The sequence below is a fragment of the Lagenorhynchus albirostris genome, chromosome 4 (assembly GCF_949774975.1).
Source record: "Lagenorhynchus albirostris chromosome 4, mLagAlb1.1, whole genome shotgun sequence".
Lineage (NCBI taxonomy): Eukaryota > Metazoa > Chordata > Mammalia > Artiodactyla > Delphinidae > Lagenorhynchus > Lagenorhynchus albirostris.
The window spans coordinates 38760920-38782579 of NC_083098.1; the positions used below are offsets into that span (position 1 = coordinate 38760920).

At 35.4% G+C, this 21660-nt stretch overlaps 1 protein-coding gene across 1 annotated transcript in view; it reads left to right on the forward strand.

The window, feature by feature from the left end:
- WDFY3 (WD repeat and FYVE domain containing 3) overlaps positions 1-21660 on the forward strand; it is a 264325-nt gene that overhangs the window by 208915 nt on the left and 33750 nt on the right. Inside the window, exons 47-55 of the mRNA XM_060147888.1 lie at positions 1555-1608; positions 3828-3996; positions 6384-6547; positions 9073-9221; positions 10932-11052; positions 11566-11651; positions 13171-13251; positions 20928-20982; positions 21241-21360. Coding sequence (XP_060003871.1) covers positions 1555-1608; positions 3828-3996; positions 6384-6547; positions 9073-9221; positions 10932-11052; positions 11566-11651; positions 13171-13251; positions 20928-20982; positions 21241-21360 — 999 coding nt within the window. The remainder of the gene's footprint in view (positions 1-1554; positions 1609-3827; positions 3997-6383; positions 6548-9072; positions 9222-10931; positions 11053-11565; positions 11652-13170; positions 13252-20927; positions 20983-21240; positions 21361-21660) is intronic.

Consider the following 21660-nt stretch of genomic DNA (forward strand, 5'->3'; position numbering starts at 1 on the left):
ATAAAGATAATTATAATAATAATTCAGTTATAAAAGTTTAAAGAGCGCTATGATAATACTAAAATTATTAGTGTAACATATATCTTCGCTAATGAATGTTGTACCTTTTAGTAAAATAAGATCCTCAGTCAGTAAGTGGTTCAGTGAGCAAATATGTATTAAACTAGCACTGTGCCCTGTGCTGCAGGGAAAATACAATTGTGTACATGTCAGACCCTGCCCACATTCTGGTTGGGGATATATAGTGGACATCAGAATTGGGTTTGACAATAGTAATTGGTCATTTTGCTATATTGGTTTATCACATATCTATCCAGTGATCCACCTTGTTTTTTTATTAATTTCAAAATGAGTTGCAGAGTCAGTACCCTTCACCCCTAAATACTTCCCCATGCATATCAATAGAGTTCAACATTTGTTCATAATTCTTTTTTATTGACATAAATTTTAATATATTGAAATATATAAATTCTAAGTGTACCGTTCAGTGAGTTTTAACAAATGTGTAGTAATACTCATGTAACCCAAATCTTTACCAAGATTGAGAACATAGATGTATATTTTCAAGATTATCCTTCAACATAAGGTATGCTTTTAAAAGTTTGCTTTTAAGGAGAGAGGTTTATTAAAACCATATTAAGTATTTGAAAGTATGCCCAGTAGTTCAATGTTTGTTTTGCCAGGGGAAGCAAACATCTGTAAAAGCATTTTGCTTGCTCATATTTACTCTAGGGAAAGGTACTAGAAGTCATCTCCAGGTACAAACTGTGAAAAGGAAGAAAAATTGGAATGATTCTTGGATGTGTTACTGTCTGTCTGTAGCTGTCTGTGTGTTTACACGCACAAGTCACACACTCCAGCTCAACAGATACTGCCTTCTTGTTAGTCGAGATTTTATTGAGAATAAAATATAGAGTAACTACCTAATTCTTTAGAAAGTAATTTTTACAAAAACTTTTGGTTTGGAAGGTGATGATCCAGGCTTCCTTCTGCTTTCAGCCTTTCTGAGGTCATAGCTGTGAAGGTAGCAAAGGAAATAGGTCCTTGGGCTTTTAGGGGAAGGTGTTTTTTCACTAACAAGCACTTAGTGATTTCTGTGGTATGGGATATTGCAGATAATAGTTTAAACCAGTTGCTTCTGTTACAAAACAGATCTAGGGATAAACACAGTAAAAGGTAGGTGGAAGGTGATAGCTAGCACTAGGTTCTATTATCTGGTTTTCTGTTTTTTCCTTTGAAGCCATATAAAGAGTTGCCTGTAAATCATCCATGACACTGGCAGCCTGTGGTGAAGTTTTGTCTCTGTGATTTTTAAGTTTGTCCTGTTCAGTAGCCTTGAGAATTTTAGTGTAGTTTCTTTTACTTTAAAACTACTTTGGATAAGTGAGAAAATAATCACAAGATGCTAAGTGATTATTTCAAGCAGCTTAGGATATCATTAATTTTGTGTGAGTGTATCTTCCATATTCCATACAGTCCTCAAGAATATTTTATTTTTGTGTTGTTCTTTGTTATTTTTTTCTGATGTGTCTATACTTAATACCCTGTTTTCAGTCTGAGATCCCAAGTAAACAGCCTGAGACACCCGATGATATCATTCCTCAAAAGGTAAAACACAAAATACCATAAAAGAATGCAAAATACTTGCAGTTTTGTTTTTTTTTCCTTTGTGTTATTTTGTTTTGTTTTATTTTGTTTTATTTTAGTGCATGGTAGACTAGACTAACCTAAAGGGTTGACTTTCAATTTGTTGTTTCTATAAGTTCCTTAGAGTTGAAAAGTGAATTTCATTCATGCTGAGAGATGTCCTCGTCTCTCTTGCTTTGTTCTGATTAGCTTTGTAGGGTCTGTATGTTGCTCACTAACAGGCTGAGTATTCACTGCTCTCACCATGAAATGTGTACTGCTTCACACTTAAACTAACAAGTCCCAAGGCATGTTAGTAATGGGCAGCCTGACACTACCAACTTTTTTTTTCAATTACTCATTTTATTCTTCTAGATATTAAACAGTATATATTTTGAAAATGCAGGTGTATTCTCTTTTAAAATTACTTTTTCAATCAGAAGGAACTAAATGGAAACTAAGCATATATGACCACTTTTTAAAATACAATTTTAATTTATTTTAATTAATTTAAATTTATATAATTGTTTTCTTTTTCCAGAAGGATTCAGTACATAATAAAGTAAAAAAAAAAAATGCAGTTCAGAAATGTCACAGAAATATACCTCAAAATATTTAAGGGAAAATGCTTATAGTTCCAAGTTTAAGTCAGGTATGAAGTCAGTAACCAAGATGTTGTCCCACATCTGTTAATTCATTGTCTTGCCCATCACTAACTATGCTTTCATCTTTTTAAAAATGAACAGTTATGAGTTGAAGATAATTGTTAGATCTCATGTAGAGAATTGTTATAGTACAAAATTTACTACCCTGCTTTCATTTCAAAAATATTGCAGTATTATTAGTTGGTTCATCAGATCCTTCCTTCCATAACTGTAATTTTTTTAAATAGCATTTAAGTACTTTCCTGTGTTATGTATTTCAGTTTCCATTTGCTGCATATCATTCATCAAGGTAGCTTGCAGCTCTCTTCATTCTCTAACTTTATACCTGAAGTTAAAAGAAGGGTAATGGTGGCTTGAGTTAGGCATCTTTTCATCTCAAAATTGGTTCAGTATTTTAGTCTAAATATTCCTGTTGGACACTTGTTTTCTACTTTAGTTGAAAATCATTTTTTTAAAAAGGTCTTGCTTAAAATAAGCATTATTGTAGACAATACATATAACTACCTGAGTCGAAGAGTTAGGCTGATAGAATACTTTCAATTAGACATTCATAGGAAAAGAAAGGTAAGATAATGTTTAGAAAGGGAAGGTCTTTAAGCATGTTTCAAACCCTGTCGTTTTCTTAATTGTTAATTTAAAGTCTGGGTCTCATTATGATCAACGTGTATACATATAAATTTTTCCCTATGGTTTTACATTTTTGTAGGAAATTTTAGACCTTAATTTTTCATTAACTATTGTTTTAAGAAAAAAAAAACTTTGGGTCAATTGGAGAACCTGTTTTTAGGATAAAAATTATTCTGAAAAGGAAATGCTCTTGTATCATACACCAAAAAGGTAAATCTTTTCTAATGTTTCTACATAATTAATTTCTTCTTCAAAATGGACTTATATGTTCTTGATATACTCATTTAGTTAGTAAGTTTATGGATCACATTCTTTTACACACAAACAACAGGATGTTTTAGCAAATTAGACATACCAGCTCGGAGTGACAGGCCAACCAAACAGTGTCATCTGGCCTGAAGTCGGTCGATTCCATATTGGGTCAGGACTCTCTGAAGGTTTGGGCCATTTCCAGAGTTCCAGAGAGACATGGGAATATGGGAACAGGGCAGTTCTGGGTCCCTACCTCCAAATATCTGACGTAAACACTCACACAGGTAATTCCAACTGAATGGATGGCCCTTTAGGCCTATTTACTTGGGGTGGAAGCAAGGTTTCAGGCTCCTCAGAAACTAGAAATCCCCTTGCAACTTGATACTCTCCGACACTGGGCATTCTCTCTACTGTACTGATGCATCAGTAAGGCTGTACTATACTAACATGGAAACATTTGGCTAAAGATGATGTGTTTCTTTTTTCGGGAGGAACAAAACTTCTAATATTGTTGTTTTATATATATATTTTTTAAATCAGTGCAATTTAAAAATAGAGAAACTTAACCCAAAAGACTGTGGATTTACCCTGTATAAATACAGTCTATTAATTCTTGAAGATAAATTATCTGAGTCCTTTCCTTTTGTTGTTTCTTAGAAACCTGCTCGATACAGAAGAGCTGTAAGTTATGACAGTAAAGAATACTACAAGCGACTAGCCTCTGGCAACCCAGCCATTGTCCAAGATGCCATCGTAGAGAGTTCGGAAGGTGAAGCTACTCAACAAGAACCAGAGCATGGTGAAGACACTATTGCTAAAGTCAAAGGTCAGCCTTCCTCTCTGATTTTAATTAAAAACCATTTGGGAGCATTCCTTTTACTTGAATCTATATGAAAATATTAGCAACTATAAACAGTAGGGTCAACCTAAAAGTATCCGTACATATTTTACTATCACATCCTTCTTAAAGATTGATTTCTATATCAGAACTAAAGAGACTGTCTCTTCGTTATTGCCTACAGATGAATGTAATGTGCCTGTTGGCTTGATAATTTTTTTTCACTGTATCTGGCAGAATTCTCAGTGGTGCCTGATATTTAAGTTAAGGCCCTGAAAACTAAATAAATATATATAAAACTAAAACAACCACTAAATGTGTCATTAGTGCATGTTGGCTAACAGTAAGAAATAATGGTCTTTCTTCTAATGAGCTAAGACAGATTATTCCAAAGCTATACTTTATGAGCCTAGAAAGACATGCATATGGTGATGAATTGGACTAAAATGGCCATGGACTTTTTGATTTGTACTTCTGCATATGTGTGCCCCCTGCCCTCTTGCTACAGCTTCTTTGTGATCTGGACCTACCCAGTCTTGAAGATACTGGTCAAACTGTCCTCCTCTGAAGGCTTTTCCAACTCCGCTGTCCTCCAGTAGCACTTTGCTCATATCTTTTATAGCAGTTTCAGTGATTTCTTTCACTGATTTATGTTTTCCTAAATTATAAGTTTCTCAGAGGCAGAGATTATTTCTCCTCTTACTCTATAGATTTTGGCACATGCCTGGCACAAAATGGGAATTCAGTCAGTATTCAATAAGTAAATCAGTACATTGTTTTAATTTTTTAAGCCTCTGATTTATCATAAATTCAAAAGTCTTGGCGTAGTCTATAGATAAAACCCTAGAATATAAATTAAGAACTCTAAATTAAAAATTATTTTCAGATCTCATTGATAAAAAACTAACAGTATATGACCATGTCAACAAAAAAATTTATCTGCTGTTGTGATCGGTTTCTCCTATTACATTATACCTGTTCTCTCCTGTGATAACTATGAATTACTAAAGATTTCATAATCCATCTAACATTTTCATAGAATCACCGAAACTTTTATTAGTTGAACAAAGTTTTCAGCCTTATCATTTCTTGACACTGCATCAGCAAAGTTATTGAGATGGGTCCAAAGTTGTATTTCCTGGCTATAACCAAGGTGTATAATTCACAGAGTTTGTGATGTCTTGTGTTTGGGTCATTGGCATTTAACTTCTCTTGGCCTCATTTTCCTAATGTCTAATTGAGCTAAAACCACAAATTTTGGTGTCACTACTGTGATATGCAAGATGCTATGCTAGACATAGAGTTGGAGGTTTTGATTCGTCAAACTAAGAATAAAGCAGCTGGAAGCTTTTCGCCTTGTGGATATTCTCAGCAAGACTTGATCTTTCTTGTTTATTTATTATACTCTTTCACATGTGAAAATGAGGTTCTTCCCAAGGCAGAGCAGAACCTCTGATAACTTGTGTTCAAAGGCTAGGATTCTAACAGGCTGATTTACGTTTATCCAAAATTCTTAGTGTAACTATCGTTGGTAGATACAACATTACTTTTTTTGGTACAGAACTAAAGAATATGAAATTAAATGTGAGATTTAGAGTTTATTTTGAGTGCTTCCCATACTCTGGGTTATCAGTGGTTACTTTCATCAGCTGATTTTAATTTCATCTGTGATTATCAATAAAATTATCAAAATGTGGGCAGTAAAATGATAACTTATATGGCACATTAAATTGTCTGGCCCTGTATTTTTAAAAGAATTGTTTTCTTATTCTTTATGACCTGATGATTTAATCAAATTCATTCATGTATGAATGACCATACTGCCACTTGTAATATGAGTCTTGAAGTAGTCCTCATGGGCCCTCCAAGTAGGTGGAATCTCTTATAATCATGTTTATAACTTGCTGTCCTAATTTTTGTTTCTGATAATGACTGATCATTTATTGAGGATATCCCCTCAATGACACCTGCCCATTAGCACCACCACTTTTACCATTAATTATGATAAGACCTCTGTTTATCATCATCATCTGACACTTACTGAGAATTTACTATTTATTATGCATGATACTAAACACTTTACATGAATTACCTCATTTAGTCCTCCAACAATCCTCCTGGTATCCATGATAGATAGTATTCTTGTCCCGGTTTTATAGATGAGAAACTGAGGTTCAGAGGGGACAAATAATACTCCAGGGTCATGCAGCTGTTTAACTCCAGAGCCTGTGCTGTTGACCACCGAACTGTGCTGCCTCCCCATACCTTTCAGAACTATCTCAAATTGGAAATGTAGAGGAGGGACTACATGAGACTAAATGGCTCTCAAATGACCCCAGCAAGACCACATGACCCTCTTGGCTCTTACCCTGCAGGACTGGTCAAGCCGCCTCTAAAACGGTCTCGATCTGCACCTGATGGAGGAGATGAGGAGACCCAGGAGCAGCTACAAGACCAGATTGCTGAGGGTAGCTCTATAGAAGAGGAGGAGAAGACGGACAACGCCACCCTGCTGCGCCTATTAGAAGAGGGAGAAAAGGTACCTTACTTCTGAAAAGGAGGGATTGTATTAAGTGGTTTGTTTCCATTTTACAAGACTAGTTGAAGGGTATTTATCTGGCAGCCAAAGGTAAGTATTTTAGCCTCTGCAGTGAAATCAGTATTAGGTGCCCTCTTGGGTTCAACACTCTGCGTCTTTCATCTGTAGGGTTTTCTGACCTCTCTGAACATGCTGAACAGCAAGAAGTTGCATCAGATATAGTATTAACAGTTGACACCTAGTTCACTGTCTTCCTCTAAACCCTTCATTAGGCTGCAACTCTTGCCATAATTCTCGTTTCAAACCCATGTACACAACCCATTCGGTAATTTGGCCCTGTATTTTTTCCTATACCTCTGTAATTCCAGTAACCACACAAGCAACTTCAACTAGCCCATCATCCCCAGCCTTGTACTTAACCCCTGCTTTGCTTCATTCACAAAAGACTGCTTTGCCTTCCTGTTTCTCTCAGCCTTTTATACCCTGCGACCCCTCCAGGCTCACTTTACTGACTCTGCCATGTAGCCTGAGCCCCCTGCATTTTGTCCCTTGCATTTTGTCCTTGCAGTTCGGTACATCCATGATATTTCTTTACTCTGCGCTTTACTCATTGTGTTCTCTGCCTAAATGCCCCTCTTTCCATCACTTGCATAACCTCTGTCCTAGTAACTCCCATTTGATGCAACATCATTTATCTGGATGTCTTTAATGCTCACACAGAGGAAGCTTTCCTTCACTGTCTTGCCAGCTCAGGCTTAGTTAGACACCCTCCTCTATGCTTTTATAGCACCTTATATATATCACTCATTTTATCATGTTATTATTATTTGTTCCTGTGTCTGTCTCTTCACCTAGATAGTGAGCTCTTTTGAGGCAGGCACTGTTTCTTATTTCTGTCCCAGTGCTTTACACAGTTTCACTCACCTGATAGAAACTCAGTAAACCTTGAATGAAGGAGTGATTGGTTGAATAAATAAAGGGATAAATGAGTAAAGGAATGAATGAATTGAATGTATAGTGAGTATCACCTTTTTAAAGGTTGTTTTGCCTATTATATTAGATCTTGGTATAACACTTGAAATCTTATCCACTAAGAAATAGTAACTAGAAATTAGGGTTTAATTTTTTAAATTCTGTTCAAATATATGGCCTGATTAATCTTAAATGAAAACATAAAAAGAAAAAAGTATGTAACTATAAAAGTCCATTAGATCTGAAGGAAGTACAAGAGAGGCTTCTAGGGTCTTGGGAATGTTCTGTTTCTTGATCTGGATGCTGGTTGCATCATATTTTAAGCATTTGAAAATTCATCAAGCTATGCACTTATGAAATAAACATTTTTTTCTGTGTGTATTATTACAATAGAGTTATTTTAAAAGTATGTCAGTTTTTCTCCTGTAACATTCTAAGTTTTTATTATTGAAGTAGTTCAGATGTGGTGATGAAAATTAACTTATATTTGCATATTTTAGAAAATTTATTTTCTGATGCTGTCATTTTTTTAACTTTTTAAACTCACGAGTACAGTTTTTGCTCTAATTGCTTTAAGTTTGAATAGTGAAGGAGGTGTATTTAGACTGACATTTATTTGACATTTGTTTGACTCTGATTTAATTGCTGATTTTTTTTCCTTGATTCGTGTTGAACTGAGTGCAAGAAAGAATTTTTACTAAGGACTAGATCCTGCCTGTTGGAAAGAAAACACTGCTAACGTTGAGAGATTTAGCAAGTCCTTCCTTCTATGAGGAAAATGCAACTTCTGCCAAGTTTGGCTTTTTACAATGGCACAACAGGCTGCCAGGCAGGCAGACTCCAGTGGAGAGCAAATAGAGACAAATTCCACAACTCCAGTTCCAGGGGTTGTTATGGAAAAAGAGGAAAGTAAGCTATGTGGAAGAGAAGACAGCCAACAATTCCTAACATGATTATGTACATTGTCTCACTAACTCTCATGACAAACCAATGAAGTATATTTGAAACTTATATGAAGACACAGAAGCCCAGAAACATTAAGAAATTTGACCAAATCTATAGTTAAACAACAGAACTGGGAATTCACTCAGGATTGTCAGGCTCTGCATACCTTTTTCACTCTGTATCATCCTGCCTGGCCCAGGGCACAATCCTAATCTCCTCGCATGTATGCCTCAATTCTCTTTCCTGCAAAGTTTGTGTCTGTCTCCTTCCTTTTCTAACTTGTTCATTGACTGTAGAGCCTAGCACGGAGTTAGTACTCAGTGAATATTAGGATAAGTGGATTGGGTGGATGGATATGAGTAATGGTTGTTTCCTTTTACTAAAGTCAGCTGCAACTCAGACTGCAATCTTAGCTATTCTTTTTAATATGCTTAAACTCTGGTTAATATGCTTAGCTCAGGGGATGCCATCACAGAGTGACATCTTCATAAAATCTTGTTTGCCCATTAAGTCCATGTTTAAAGACATTTTGCTTCATTTATATCAAAAACAGAAATTACCTGATTTTTAAAAACTATATTAATGAATGTTTATGGTTTTCTTTTTAGATCCAACACATGTACCGCTGTGCTCGAGTCCAGGGCCTAGATACCAGTGAAGGGCTACTTCTTTTTGGTAAAGAGCATTTTTATGTGATTGACGGATTTACAATGACAGCAACGAGGGAAATAAGAGATATTGAAACCTTACCTCCAAAGTAAGTGAATGAAGAGATACAAAGTACAGCTATCTTTAGAAAGCAATACATCTACATGGGTTTGTTTGCTTTTTTTCTTTTTTTGTTTGGCTGCATTGGGTCTTCATTGCTGCGCGCAGGCTTTCTCTAGTTGCGGCGAGCGGGGGCTACTCTTCGTTGTGGTGCGCAGGCTTCTCACTGCAGTGGCTTCTCTTGTTGCGGAGCGTGGGCTCTAGGTGCGCAGGCTTCAGTAGTTGTGGCACGCAGGCTCAGTAGTTGTGGCTCACAGGCTCTAGAGCGCAGGCTCAGTAGTTGTAGCACACGGGCTTAGTTGCTCTGCAGCATGTGGGATCTTCCCAGACCAGGGCTCAAAACTGCATCCCCTGCTTGGCACACGGATTCTTAACCACTGTGCCACGAGGAAAGTCCTACATAGTTTTTTTTAATGCAAAAATTGTGTTTCAAGTAATGTTATCTCTCAGTTTTTGTGCATCCATCATTAAATATTCACCAGAGTGATAGTTATTTCAAGGCTATAAGAGACAAATTTACCTTATTTATCAAAATGAAAACTAAATAAAATTTATTGCTATGCATTAATAGCACTAGATATAATACAAGTTCCTTGTATTATAATCTATATATTTATAAAGTTATTATGAATTTGTAAATTGTTCTTTTTTTCAAATTTCAGTGCGAACACAGTTGTAGAGAACATACAGGCAGTTATATAATACTCTAACAAATGTAAAAGTATCCATGTCCTCTGAGTACCCTAGAAGCAGTGTGACTGAAGCACAGGCAGGAATTAACTGAGTTTATCCATCTTCCTTTTCTTCTGCCAGCCCTATGATGGACGTGATAGTGGGTAATGGAAAACCCAGAGACAGACAAAGCCCAAAGGAAGATGAAAAAGCTTAAAGCTTAGAAAATCAACATGCTCTTCTCTTCCTTTAACATTTTGAACACCTAATATGCACTGTGAATGTGGACATGGTCATCTTCATTGCTAGGAGATATTTCAAATAATTACTTTCAGTAGCAGTCAGGGCCACATTATGACTTTTACGGTCCTCTTCCTACATACAAAGATACCTAAAATGATGTTTTTCTGACTGTGTTGGTTTAAAGATGAATATATTCATATTATATATTTAAACATTTTCTTCTACCTAAAAATTCAGTTTTTTGGGCTTCCCTGGTGGCGCAGTGGTTGAGAGTCCGCCTGCTGATTCAGGGGACGTGGGTTCGTGCCCCGGTCCGGGAGGATCCCATGTGCCGCGGAGCAGCTGCGCCCGTGAGCCATGGCCGCTGAGCCTGCGCGTCCGGAGCCTGTTGCTCCGCAGCGGGAGAGGCCACAGCAGTGAGAGGCCCGCGTACCACAACAACAACAACAAAAAGTTGTTTTTTCTCTTGATTTTAAAAGAAATTAAAACATTTTCTTGGCCCGCCTAAAAGAATATAGGCCTTGGCACTTGCCAGCTGTGCCTGAAAAATAAGCCCTGACAGCATGAATAGTATTTTTTTAAAGTTATATTCATCAAAGGGGGTTTCTGGTGTACTGAATAGCTACCAAATTATTCTCTTAAAGGTATGTCTTTTTTGAACTAAATATTCAGATATATCGATTCCTGCTTCTCTTCACATGTTGAAAATAACACACTCTTTATTGAACAGTGAATTTATCTCTTGCTGTGTTTTTATTATCTCCTTTCTCTGGGCTGCCTATAGTATGCATGAGCCAATTATCCCTAGAGGAGCCAGGCAAGGCCCCAGTCAACTCAAGAGAACATGCAGCATTTTTGCCTATGAAGATATCAAGGAAGTTCATAAAAGGAGGTATCTCCTACAGGTGGGTTGATTTAGTAGTAATAAATGTTTTGTCAGGTTCCTTTACTTAGAGGATGTATACATGATAGGATCCACATTATTCCTTAGAGTATTAGATTTGGTTGTATGATAGACAAGCTCATGTCACATGGGTGCATAACTTTACAATACATCCCCCTTCTTAATAAAAAAAAAACCTAAAACTTTGAGTGATATGTTGTTATCCATCTTTCCCTATAGCTATCCAAATTTATATTATAATTTTCTTTGTATATAAAAATTGCATTCTCACTATAAATTTACAAAATTTTATAATTATTTTACCATTATTCTGTTAACGTTTTTAGAAACAAATTGAGCAGAATAAACTGGCACTGTTTATTGTGTAATTTAATTTGCTGGGAATTCATGACTCTAAAAATGTTCTTCAGTCAACAAGTTAATTTCTTCAGCATTATAGAAATTCATAGTGGAAAAGTTAATATATAACCCTATTTGTGTTTTTTCTTAATGTTTTTCTCTCTGATCATTTCAGCCTATTGCTGTGGAAGTTTTCTCTGGAGATGGACGGAATTACCTCCTTGCTTTTCAAAAAGGAATTAGAAACAAAGTCTATCAAAGGTATTGTTTATTAGAAATACTTCATAATGCTGTCATGGGAAGAAATGGGAGGTAAAGCATTGCCAGTTCAGCTAGTTTTTTAAAAATCTGTTAAATCCATGAATTAACTTCTTTGAAGAAAATGTTTGTTTCATTTTTGCCAGCCTCTTGAAATGTGATTCTTCTGATGCTATTCTATTTTGAAATCACATTTTTCTTTCTGGTAACTTGTAGTAGATATCATCAAAAGCCACCTTAGTGATAAAGTCCCATGTCTCTCAGTGTAAACGGATGATGAAACTGGAGCTTAAAAAAATAATACTTCAGATTCAAAATAGGCTTCTTTCATATTTACCAAAATGAAGACAGTGTCATACCTTGCTATTGAATGCAGAGCCTGAGTTTCCTTAGAATTTGTATTCATATGAAACTTTGCTGACTTTGGAAGAGAAGTTGGATACCTTCATCCTTGAAAAAGTAGCATAGCCAAGTAAAGCAGATGATGTAATCTAACCATATTTCATTTTTGGTAAACTGTGTTTAAATTTTATCTTATAAAAGAAAAATAGTATATTTCCATGTGCTTCAAAATACTTCTGTTGGCATGTGAATAGTAAGGCTTTTATGAACTTATCATAATATAATAGGAGAGCCCTCTTATTCTTTGAAGAGTGGTGTAGATCCTGGCAATCCCTCTATTAGAGAAGTTTTGTATTTCAAGTGAGGAATAACTAATACCAAGCAACATTGCTTATCATTGCAGTACAGTAATACTACCTGTGAGCACGAGGGAAATGAGGGAGTTTCTTCAAATAAAGTGCCTGTGGATGTTGATTGGGAAGAGCTAAGTAAATGACTGAAATTTTAGTTACCTATCTTATGAATTTCTAAAGGTGATATTGCTTTCGGTGTTAATAAATTATCTGCTCTTCCCAACTAGAACCTGTGTCAAGGAGATGAGATTGTCTTTATATGAGAAATGTCTGTGTATATGCCAAGTTCAAGGTCCGCATTCATTCCAAGAATTTTCCCACAATTCTTTTTTGCTCTTAAAAAATGTATGTTGACATTATGAGCAACTCTGAAAATAATTATAGTAGTGTCACATAAAGGTTCTTATCATGTATATATTTTCATTTGTTAGAGATGTCTCTGTCCTATCATTTGTTTAGCTGTTAGCACTACTGACTGTCATGTGAATATTTAGCTTTTAATCACTCTTTAGGACATCATTAAGTTGAGTTAATTCCTGTGATTCAGTGTGTCAGGGCTTTTCTTCAAGTAATGTGGCAGCATATGTAAAAATCCAAAATGACAGATTTTGCTATGGATCTTTATATTTGGCTTTGGAAGCCATCATCCTACCCTTTTTTGTTAAAGAATGTTCTAATTATTGTATATTCCCTTTGCCTGCCATTTACTGAGTAGTGGTGGGGTAAATGCAGCAATTAAGATCTAAATGAATCATGCTTTTGTAAGTTCCCATTAGATCCTGACTGAAACATCATTTCCAATTTTATACTGTTTTTAAATTTTCCAGGTTTTTGGCTGTAGTGCCATCTCTAACTGACAGTTCAGAGTCTGTGTCTGGGCAACGACCAAACACAAGCGTGGAGCAGGGGTAGGTTGCTTGCTTCTTGCACATTATAGTTTAATACTGCAGTTGGATCATTTCTATCTGGACAGTACTATTTAATATTTTTTTTTTCTATTTAATATTTTTAATGAGTGTTCTGCCACCCCACCCCAACCCCCAGGGGTTTGCAAAAAATTTTAACTACTGAAAACTAGAAAAAAAAAAAAGAAAATGTATGCATGATGGCTCATGTCAGATCAGTGTCAAATTGATCACATTTTGATCAATTCCCTTTAATCTTTTAAGCATGCATATATTCCTATGTGCACAACTGAGTCCATACTAAAAACACAGATTTTTATTCTGCGTCTTTTATTCAGTCTTATATGTAAATATTGCCTCCTGGTTTTAAAAAAATTCTTTAGAAACTTTGCCTTTATTTACTAGCCCTTCATCATATGTATAAAGCATTCTCTTGTTCTTGGATATTTCATCTTTATCAGGTTTCCCTGTTATAATAATGGAAATGTGATACCTCATTATTTTTTTAGGATAAAATTCCCATAGTAAAATAGTATGAATTTTAAGACTCTTAATATGCAAAACCAACTAGATTTCTATAAAAATTATACACATCTATATTCCACCGATAGTGGATAAGTTAGCTTATCTCAATAGATACCAGCTTTTTATATTTACTTTTTCACTTTTACCGATGTTTAAAGATGCTTTGTTTTTAAATGTGCATTTCTTTTCATATTAGAAATCTTGAGCTCTGTATATATTTGTTAGCCATTTAAAATTATCATTTATGAGTTATCTGTAACTTTTGCCCATTTTTTTCCACTGAGTTCTTTATTGGTGGTGGTGGCGGTTTGGGTTTTTTTGTAGTTTTTTTTTTTTCCAGATATAATTGACATTACATTAGTTTTAGGTGAACAATATAATAATTCAATTTTGTATATATTGTGAAATGACCACCTCAGTAAGTCTAGTTAACATTTCCTCTGAATCCTTATTATCAATGTGCATGAGATTTTTTGGTAATAGCATATTATCCCTTTGCTTGTCATATTTGTTACAAATTGCCAAATTTTCTCTTAATTTTTTTTTCTTACATTTAAAAATAAACTTCTGTTTTTGTGTGTTCAAACCTATCAGTGGTTCCTTTGTGCTCTTTTCAGCTGCTTTTAATCTTAGGAAGTCTTTTGGATGATAAAGCCATTTCAAGAATCTGTATACCTAGCTTCATTTTCGGGTACTCAGGAACTGGTAGCCCTTTATAATCCATTAGAAAAGAAGCAGTAGACAGCAGAAGCAAGAAGAACTACAATCCTGCAGCCTGTGGAAAGAAAGCCACATTCACAGAAAGATAGACAAAATGAAAAGGCAAAGGACTATGTGCCACATGAAGGAACAAGACAAAACCCCAGAAAAACAACTAAATGAAGTGGACCTAGGCAACCTTCCAGAAAAAGAATTCAGAATAATGATAGTGAAGATGATCCAGGACCTCGGAAAAAGAATGGCAGCAAAGATCGAGAAGACGCAAGAAATGTTTAACAAAGACCTAGAAGAATTGAAGAACAAACACCTAAAAGAATTAAAGAACAGACAAACAGAGATGAACAATACAATAACTGAAATGAAAAATATACTAGAAGGAATCAATAGCAGAATAACCGAGGCAGAAGAATGGGTAAGTGACCTGGAAGACAGAATGGTGGAATTCACTGCCGGGGAACAGAATAAAGGGAAAAGAATGAAAAGAAATAAAGCCAGCCTAAGAGACCTCTGGGACAACATTAAATGCATCAACATTTGCATTATAGGTGTCCCAGAAGAAGAGAGAGAGAAAGGAACCAAGAAAATATTTGAAGAGGTTATAGTCAAAAATTTCCCGAACTTGGGCAAGAAAATAGCAAACCTAGGAAGCACAGAGAGTCCCAGGCAGGATAAACCCAAGGAGAACACCAAGACACATAGTAATCAAATTGACAAAAATTAAAGACAAAAATTATTAAAAGCAACAAGGGAAAAATGACAAGTAACATACAAGGGAACTCCCATAAGGTTAACAGCTGATTTCTCAGCAGAAACTCTACAAGCCACAAGGGAGTGGCACAATATATTTAAAGTGATGAAAGGGAAGAACCTACAACCAAGATTACTCTACCCAGCAAGGAACTCATTCTGATTCAATGGAGAAATCAAAAGCTTTACAGACAAGCAAAGCTAAGAGAATTCAGCACCACCAAACCAGCTCTACAACAAATGCTAAAGGGACTTCTCTAAGTGGGAAAAACAAGAGAAGAAAAGGACCTACAAACAAACCCAAAACAATTAAGAAAATGATAATAGGAACATACATATTGATAATAACCTTAAATGTGAATGGATTAAATGCTCCAACCAAAAGACACAGGCTCGCTGAATGGATACAAAAGCAAGACCCATATATATGCTGTCTACAAGAGACCCACTTCAGACCTAGGGACACATACAGACTGAAAGGGAGGGAATCGAAAAAGATATTCCATGCAAATGGAAATCAAAAGAAAGCTGGAGTAGCAATACTCATATCAGATAAAATACACTTTAAAATAATGTTACAAGAGACAAGGAAGGATACTACATAATGATCAAGGGATAAATCCATGAAGAAGATGTAACAATTATAAATATATATGCACCCAGCATAGGAGTACCTCAATACATAAGGCAAATGCTAAAAGCTATAAAAGAGGAAGTTGACAGTAACACAATAATAGTGGGGGACTTTAACACCTCAACTACACCAATGGACAGATCATCCAGACAGAAGATTAATAAGGAAACACAAGCTTTAAAAGACACAAGAGACCAGATGGATTTAATTGATATTTATAGGACATTCCATCCAAAAACAGCAGATTACACTTTCTTCTCAAGTGCACATGGAACATTCTCCAGGATAGATCAAATCTTAGGTCACAAATCAAGCCTTGGTAAATTTAAGAAAATTGAAATCATATCAAGCATTTTTTCCGACCACAATGCTATGAGATTAGAAATAAATTACAGGGAAAAAACATAACACAGACACATGGAGGCTAAACAATACATTACTAAATAACCAAGAGATCACTGAAGAAATCAAAGAGGAAATCAAAAAATACCTGGAGTCCACTGACAACAAAAACACGATGATCCAAAACCTATGGGATGCAGCAAAAGCAGTTCTAAGACAGAAGTTTATAGCAATACAGTCCTACCTCAAGAAACAAGAAATATCTCAAATAAACAATCTAACCTTACACCTGAAGCAACTAGAGAAAGAAGAACAAATTAAACCCAAAGTTAGGAGAAGGAAAGAAATCATAAAGAGCAGAGCAGAAATAAATGAAATAGAAACAAAGAAAACATTAGCAAAGATCAATAAAACTAAAAGCTGGTTCTTTGAGAAGATAAACAAAATTGATAAACCTTTAGCCAGACTCATCAGGAAAAAGAGGGAGAGGACTCAAATCAATAAACTTAGAAATGAAAAAGGAAAAGTTACAGTGGACACCGCAGAAATACAAAGAATCATAAGAGACTACTGCAAGCAGCTCTATGCCAATAAAATGAACAACCTGGAAGAAATGGACAAATTCTTAGAAAGGTATAACCTTCCGAGACTGAACCAGGAAGAAATAGAAAATATGAACAGACCAATCACAAGTAATGAAATTGAAACTGTGATTTAAAATCTTCCAACAAACAAAAGTCCAGGACCAGATGGCTTCACAGGTGAATTCTGTCAAATATTTAGAGAAGAGCTAACACCCATCCTTCTTAAACTCTTCAAAAAAATTGCAGAGGAAGGAACACTCCCAAACTCATTCTACAAGGCCTGATACCAAAACCAGACAAAGATACTACAAAAAAAAAAAAATTATAGACCAATATCCCTGATGAATATAGATGCAAAAATCCTTAACAGAATTCTAGCAAACAGAATCCATCAGCACATTAAAAGGATCATACACCATGATCAAGTGGGATTTATCCCAGGGATGCGAGAATTCTTCAATATATGCAAATCAATCAATTTGATACACTGTATTAACAAATTGAAGAATAAAAACCATATAATCATCTCAATAGACATAGAAAAAGCTTTTGACAAAATTCAACACTCATTTATGATAAAACCTCTCCAGAAAGTGGGCATAGAGGGAACCTACCTCAACGTAACAAAGGCCATATACGACAAACCCACAGCAAACATCATTCTCAATGGTGAAAAACTGAAAGCATTTCCTCTAAGATCAGGAACAAGACAAGGATGTCCACTCTCACCACTGTTATTCAACATTGTTTTGGAAGTCCTAGCCATGGCAATAAGAGAAGAAAAAGAAATTAGAGGAATACAAATTGGAAAAGAAGAAGTAAAACTGTCACTGTTTGCAGATGACATGATACTATACATAGAGAATCCTAAAGATGCCACCAGAAAATTGCTAGAGCTAATCAATGAATTTGGTAAAAGTTGCAGGATACAAAATTAATGCACAGAAATCTCTTGCATTCCTATACACTTAACAACAAAAGATCAGAAGGGGAAATTAAGGAAACAATCCCATTCACCACTGCAACAAAAAGAATAAAATACCTAGGAATAAACCTACCTAAGGAGGTAAAAGACCTGTACTCAGAAAACTGTAAGACACTGATGAAAGAAATCAAAGATGACACCAACAGATGTAGAGATATACCATGTTCTTGGATTGGAAGAATCAACATTGTGAAAATAACTATACTACCCAAAGCAATCTGCAAATTCAATGCAATCCCTATCAAGCTACCAATGGCATTTTTCACAGAACTAGAACAAAAAAATTCACAATTTGTATGGAAACACAAAGGCCCCGAATAGCCAAAGCAATCTTGAGAAAGCAAAATGGAGCTGGAGGAATCAGGCTCCCTGACCTCAGAGGATACTACAAAGCCACAGTAATCAAGACAGTACGGTACTGGCACAAAAACAGAAATATAGATCAATGGAACAGGATAGAAAAGCCCAGAGATAAAACCATGCACATACAGTCACCTTATCTTTGATAAAAGAGGCAAGAATATATAATGGAGAAAAGACAGCCTCTTCAATAAGTGGTGCTGGGGAAACTGGACTACATGTAAAAGAATGAAATTAGAACAGTCCCTATCACCATACACAGAAATAAACTCAAAGTGGATTAAAGACCTAAATGTAAGACCAGACACTATTAAACTCATAGAGGAAAGCACAGGAATAACAACACTCTTTGACATAAATCACAGCAAGATCTTTTTTGAGCCACCTCCTAGAGTAATGGAAATAAGAATAAACAAAATGGGACCTAGTGAAACTTAAAAGCTTTTGTACAGTAACGGAAACTGTAAACAAGATGAAAAGACAACGCTTAGAATGGGAGAAAATATTTGCAAACAAATCAGCAGACAAAAGATTAATCTCCAAAATATATAAGCCACTCATGCAGCTCAATATTAAAAAAACAAACAACCTAATCAAAAAATTGGGCAGAAGACCTAAATAGACATTTCTCCAAAGAAGACATACAGATGGCTAACAGACAAATGAAAAACTGCTCAACATCACTAATTATTAAAGAAATGCAAATGAAAACTACAGTGAGGTATCACCTCACACCAGTTAGAATGGGCATCATCAGAAAATCTACAAACAAGAAAAACTGCAGAGGGTGTGGAGAAAAGGGAACCCTCTTGCACTGTTGGTGGGAATGTAAATTGATACAGCCACTATGGAGGTTCCTGAAAATAGAACTACCATATGACCCAGCAGTCCCACTAATGGGCATATACCTAGAGGAAACCTTAATTCAAAAAGACACATGCACCCAGTGTTCATTGCCACACTGTTTTCAATAGCCAAGACATGGAAGCAAACTAAAGTGAAAAACAAATATTGTATATTAACGCATGTATGTAGAATCTAGAAAAATGGTACAGATGAACCAGTTTGCATAGCAGAAATAGAGACACAGATGTAGAGAACAAATGTATGGACACCAAGAGGGCAGAGCCGGGGTGGGTGGGATGAATTGGGAGATTGGGATGGACATATATACTCTAATATGTATAAAATAGATAACTAATAAGAACCTGCTGTATAAAAAAATAAATAAAATTCAAAAGAAAAAGAAGCAGTGCTTTGGGGCTACAAATTAATTATTACAACATGCAAGAAAATAACTTAAAACTTCTGGGGATTCTGTAATTTGTAAATAAAATTTTATTTCAATCTATATGTGTCTAAATATATTAATTTGTGTATTTCTCTTTAACTTACTGCTTTTATTTTTCTTTAGCTGAGATTTACAAATGCTGCTTATATGCTTTTGTTAACCTTAGAAACCTGTTCTATTCCTAATCGTTTGTGTTGCTGTTAAGATAAATATAGGAAGTGAAAGGCTCCCTTAAAGCATACTAAGCCTTTTTTCTAGTTGTAAGCAAATTGCTAGTACTTTTGCTTGCCTAGATAATCTTCAGCTTGCTATTTCATTGTTCTTACTAGTGTCTGTGCTGAGTTGGCAGTTCTTGAAGAACTATTGAAAACTCAAAGACAAGAAGCAGAAATTCATTCCCAACTTTAATCTTCTTTTCAATTGTTCCCTTTCCTACAATGTTGAGGAATGATCATAGCTCTTTTTCCAGGGAGAGTACCCTATGCATTCAATTTGCCTGAAGGGAAGAATTTATCTGGAAGTGAAAAGTGGTATCTGTACCTTTGACCTAGATATGTTTATGAACTAAGGTTTACAAATCTCTTAATTTCCTTTCAGACAATAAAATATATAGTTAAGTGCTTTCCTACTTGTTCAGTGGTCAACTCACAATCTTCAGATTAATAATTATCAATATTATAACCTTAAGGTTTTATAGCATTCTAGAAAATCTGCTATAGAAAATGTTCTATAATTTTCTGAACAGCAGTGACTTTCCTGTCATAAAATATTTATATTTTCATTCACTTTTTCAACACCTCTTTTAGGAAATGTACTGTGCACCTACTATGTACAAAATATTGTATACTCTTATCAGTTATTCCAATTTAATGTCTTTAGATCAGTTTATATAGAAATTATTGTAAAGGTTAGAAAGTTGAACTAGATCAATGTTTTTCAAACTCATTTTCTGTAACCCACGGTAAAAAATACTACATTGTGGGCTTCCCTGGTGGTGCAGTGGTTGAGAATCCGCCTGCCAATGCAGGGGACATGGGTTCGTGCCCCGGTCCAGGAGGATCCCACGTGCCACGGAGCGGCTGGGCCCGTGGGCCATGGCCACTGGGCCTGCGCGTCTGGAGCCTGTGCTCTGCGATGGGAGGGGCCACAACAGTGAGAGGCCCGCGTAACGCAAAAAAAAAAAAAAAAAATACTACATTGCATCCCAACTCACACAAACTTAGTTACAAATAGTACAATAAAATTCACAAAAGAGATTGTTCCTTCCTGCATGTAGTGCCTTCCAATGTTTTCTATTTTCTTCAATTTGATTCTGTTATTTCATAATTCAAAATGCTGTTCACAACCCCCTAAACTGATTTCATGACCCACTAATAGGTTGTCCTCCATAGTTTGAAAAATTCGTGGACCATTGACTTAAAATTTTCAGCTTTGTAATTACACATATTTTTAAAGTTATGTTGCCTACAATTTATTATTTATCATTTTTAGATCTGGGTTGCTTAGCACTCTGGTTGGAGAGAAGTCTGTGACTCAGAGATGGGAGGTAAGTTCAATGAAAATGTAAGCTTCCTTCGTAATTTGTAGCTAGAAAGTATAAGTCATACAGTTAAAAGTACTTCAATAATTTATAAAATATATACCATAGAAAAAAAGTTTTGTTTTTGTTTTTAAGGGAAAAAAATGCTTTATTCTGAAATCTGCAAGAAATTATCCTTTACCTCATTTTGCATATAAATTTTTAAAATTGAATGTAGCAGAAATATTTGATTGCTTTAAAATGAATCTATTTATCTTTCCCAAGAGAGGTGAAATCAGCAACTTTCAGTATTTGATGCACTTGAACACTTTGGCTGGCAGATCATATAATGACCTCATGCAGTATCCTGTCTTCCCCTGGATCCTTGCAGATTACGACTCAGAGGTAAATTTCAAATCATTTTGTGAAAGTGGAACACATTCTCGAAAGTAATTAAAAGATAATGCAGTGGCTGAAATGATTTATATGCTTTATAGTTTAAGTTCTCAAAGGGGACTTACTCCCAAGAAGATGAGAAGAGCTTTAGCTTAGACTTGTACAAAGTTTGGATACTTGATGAACTTCTTGGATTCATGATATCTATTGAATTTCCTAAAGTGCTAATAAATTTGTATCCACTGGAGGATGTCACTGTCCTCTACACTGCAGCCAGCAGGAACAAATCTAATTGAGTCATTCCTCAGT